This window comes from Gavialis gangeticus, unplaced genomic scaffold, assembly GCF_001723915.1.
Source record: "Gavialis gangeticus isolate Ggan-Ray unplaced genomic scaffold, GavGan_comp1, whole genome shotgun sequence".
Lineage (NCBI taxonomy): Eukaryota > Metazoa > Chordata > Crocodylia > Gavialidae > Gavialis > Gavialis gangeticus.
In genome coordinates, this window is record NW_017729024.1 from 177,442,491 (window position 1) to 177,446,119 (window position 3,629).

Genomic DNA, 3,629 nt, shown 5'->3' on the forward strand with positions numbered 1-3,629 from the left:
TCTGGAACCAACTTCCAAGAGAAGTGGTGCTGGCTCCTACCCTGGGGGTCTTTAAGAGGAGGCTAGATGTACACCTTGCTGGGGTCGTTTGACCCCAGTACTCTTTCCTGCCATGGCAGGGGGTCGGACTAGATGATCTGCTCAGGTCCCTTCCAACCCTAGAAACTATGAAACATTTAAATCAGGTACATTTTCACTGCAGAACAAATAATGATAGTGTAGCACATTTTATTAATCAAAACAAAAAATGAAGGAAAAATGTCACTGGAGGTAAACTTTAAAGCTAGATAATGGGTTTCGTGCTGCAAGGGAAATGCTGAGACATTTACAGAAAAAAAAAACAAAAAACAAACAAACGTTGAGGTGCAGATGAGAAGCGTATTTTCAAAAGCAGCCAGAGGTAATTACCTAGTCACAATATTCGCTTTCATTGCCAATAGTGCTGTTAAACCAAATAACCAATTTATTAAAATAGGAAACAAAGACAGATCCCACAAACAGGCAAACAGCTAATCCAGCTGAAGGCTGACCGTGAAAAAAAAAAATATAGAAGCGTGTTGGGGGTGGGGGGGATGTATCTCATCACAGACAATTCTGAAATAGCAAGCATGATTTCCTACAGGCAGCAAGGAGGCACTCTTTTCAGTTGTACCCCCTCACTTGTATACAGGGATGTTGGGCCTTGCCCTCATTTACAGCCACAATAGCAACCCTAGAGAATCACTGCCACAAACCCATCTACAGAAATACCAACCAAGCCCCAAGTTTCTGCCCGCTATCCTGCTGTTTCTCCCAAGGAACAGATCAAGGTCTGCCCAGGATAATGCCTTATCCCTACAAGCCTCGGCTCTACTGTCTTTATAAGAGACTGCAGAGCTGCAGTAGAGGAATATTTACCCCCTGGGTTTGAAAGAATTTTAGGTTTCCTCCCCACCCCATTGGAAGGGGCTAGCTTGGACTATCACTGCCCTTAGACCATGCTTTACCACAGGCAATTGGTGGTGACAAAGTAGCAAAAGGATTTGCACTACAGGAGAAAAAGAGAAATGACCATACAATATGAAGGCAAAGCACACAAAACCAGGTAAAATGCTCAGCCTTCCAGTCCCCAACTGCTGGAACGCTAACCCTAGCCAGGCCTGGAATGATCCAAAAACCGCTACCAGTTGCCATAAAGCTACCAAAATACCTTCAAGCCAGTGCTTCTCTGCTTCTGATACACGCTGAGCCTTATTCAGATTTCACCGGAAATTTTTTCCTTCCTAGAGTTCCCCTACCTAAGAGGCCCCAGATGCCTTCATTAAGGTGAAGCCATCTGATTTTGCCCATTACAGGCAGACAAAGCCCAGGGGCCCATTCCAACAATAACTTTTTCTGCCTAGTTTTGAGACAAGTGGCATTGGGTGTGGCAATTGTTGTTTTAGGTCACCGAGCCACTGATCCTTATGAGTTTCACCTTCCCTCTGTTCCTTGACATAGAAATAGTTCTTAACTAAGGCCTGGTTATGATTTTGGATTAAGCTGTCACAGACAGCATAACAAAATCTGTACCTTGATAAAGATTACATCAATTAATGCCACTTAACATTAGGTTTTGAACAAAACCAAACAGAAATCTTTCCCAGATCAACCTTGGGAAAGAGGTCTCTGTGGGAGACTCTCTAAGCCCCTATCATATATGACAGACAGACAGAGACTTTGCTTGCTAAGACACAGCCTTAAGGTCCGATCATTTTTTTCCCTTCCATTTCTCAACCCTCCCATCTCATTTCTGTCTCCCTCCCTAGCCCTTCTTATTCCCACTCAAATGGCAAATGAGAAGGCATGCAACAGTCTTCCCCAGGTCCTGTTCTGCTACTCTCCTCTTTTCACAAATTTATTCTCTCCCCCCCCATCCTGGAGTCCTCCTTTTCCTTGTCTTCATTTTTCCCCTCCACAGACCTGCACCTGCTTCTTCTCATGATTCTAGTCCCCACTGTTGCCCAGGGGCAGAGGCAGAGAATCACATACCTTTTGGTCCACAGGGAAATTATTCAGCCATGCATAACAACCTACCAGGACATCAGCCCCTTCCTGATCCATCACTCCAGGCCAGCCTTACAGGTAGGCAAGCATGGCTGGAGGGGTACACACACACACGCAAGTGAGCAGTTGCTCTCCCCCTACCCGTGTTCAGAGCAGTGCTCTCCCCCTACCCTACCCTACCCAATTCCTGTTCCAGGCAGGAGGAGCCCTGCCCTGCCCTGCCCAGCCCAACCTGCCACCTGTCTCCAGTCACTGCTTAGGAGGAGCCAAGCTAGGCATATGCCAGCAGGATGGCACCTGCTCCAATCCACCTGCTTTGCTCCCACATGGTAGCCGTGGTGCTTGCCTGATGTACCATGCCACTCTACCTCCCTGCCAGACTGCATGTCACACCGCTGCCCCTGCCTGCAGCAGCACCACTGACTAGGGGGCAGAAGTGGGGGAAATACAAGCTTGCCTAGAGCACCATATTCCCCAAGGCTAGCCCTGTATCACTCCCATGCTCCAGAATTTTAAATATGCTCACCTCATATGTTGGGTTTTTTGGCAGCTTCTTCCATTTCTTCTTGTAGATTCTCTTCCTCCTGTAGGTTTTGTTTGCAGCCCTAGAAACATCTCTTACATGGTTGGCCCTCTCTGTTTTCATAGATCTTATGATGAAGGAGCAGGAGAAGGAGAAAGGTGCCAGCACCCAAGAGCTTTCTCATTTTGAGGTAGCCACTTGGTGCCCTTTACTGACAGAGGGGCAACACCTGCAGAATCGGGTTGTGTTTTTTTAATGTAACCTGCTCAAAGCAAAAAGCTGAGCTTATTTAAGCAGTGTGCCTGTAGAAATAGGCTTGTTACCAAAGAAATGCTAGTTTCCTTAAATCTCTAATAATTTAAGGCAGCACTCAACCTTTCTCACACCTCCTGCAGCATCCATGAAAGGACTTTGTAGTACCCTGGTTGAAAATCACTAGACTGAAGTTAGACAGAAGATAGGACAAGGTGGCACTTTAGAAACAAACTGATTGAGAGAGGCATGAGTTTTGTAAGCAATAACCTACCTAATCAGATGCTAGGAATACCCTTGTGCCTATTATCTGATGAAGTAGGTTGTTGCCTACAAAAGCTCATACCGCTGAGGCATTTTGAGTGCTTGTTCCACGTTCTACCTAGATAGCCAAAACTCGACAGCTGGTCCTAGCATTTCAACAAATTAGATTCCTCCATGATCCCATTTTGGCTTCAGATAAACTCGTGTATGGAGGATGAATGTTAACAAGCAGCCATGGTGGCTAAATGGAGCACTCACATGCTGGAGTTCATATGTGCTGTTTAACATAAAGGCTTGAAGCTGCAAGCTCTGGGTCAGATCTTCATTACCTTGCAGAGCCATTTACTAACAATGAAAGTGAGTGGAGAATTGGAATGAGGTAGTTTTTAACACCCACTTTAGTCAGTATTAGACCAGGTCTTTAAAAGGACTTGGGCATCTAACCACCATTGATTCCAAATAGTACCTTTGAACATCAAAGTCTTAATGATTGCACAAGGTGTTATGCCATGGGTAATCAGGCTTATGGTTAAAATTGTCAGTTTGTGCTTTGGCTGAAACAAAT

The 3,629-nt window shown here is 45.4% G+C and overlaps 1 protein-coding gene across 7 annotated transcripts in view; it reads right to left on the reverse strand.

The window, feature by feature from the left end:
• PIAS2 (protein inhibitor of activated STAT 2) overlaps positions 1-2,788 on the reverse strand; it is a 70,169-nt gene extending 67,381 nt beyond the window's left edge. For 3 of the 7 annotated variants that reach the window (XR_002097488.1, XR_002097489.1, XM_019518127.1), the window contains exon 1: positions 2,552-2,787. Coding sequence is in view for 5 of the 7 variants with exons in the window: in XM_019518127.1 (XP_019373672.1) it covers positions 2,552-2,671 (120 nt within the window). In the remaining 2 variants the exon portion in view is untranslated. Of the gene's footprint in view, positions 1-2,551 lie in introns of all 7 variants that reach the window. The other 4 variants (XM_019518126.1, XM_019518124.1, XM_019518123.1 and 1 more) reach the window with 2 other exon arrangements.
• Positions 2,789-3,629: the final 841 nt, after the last annotated feature.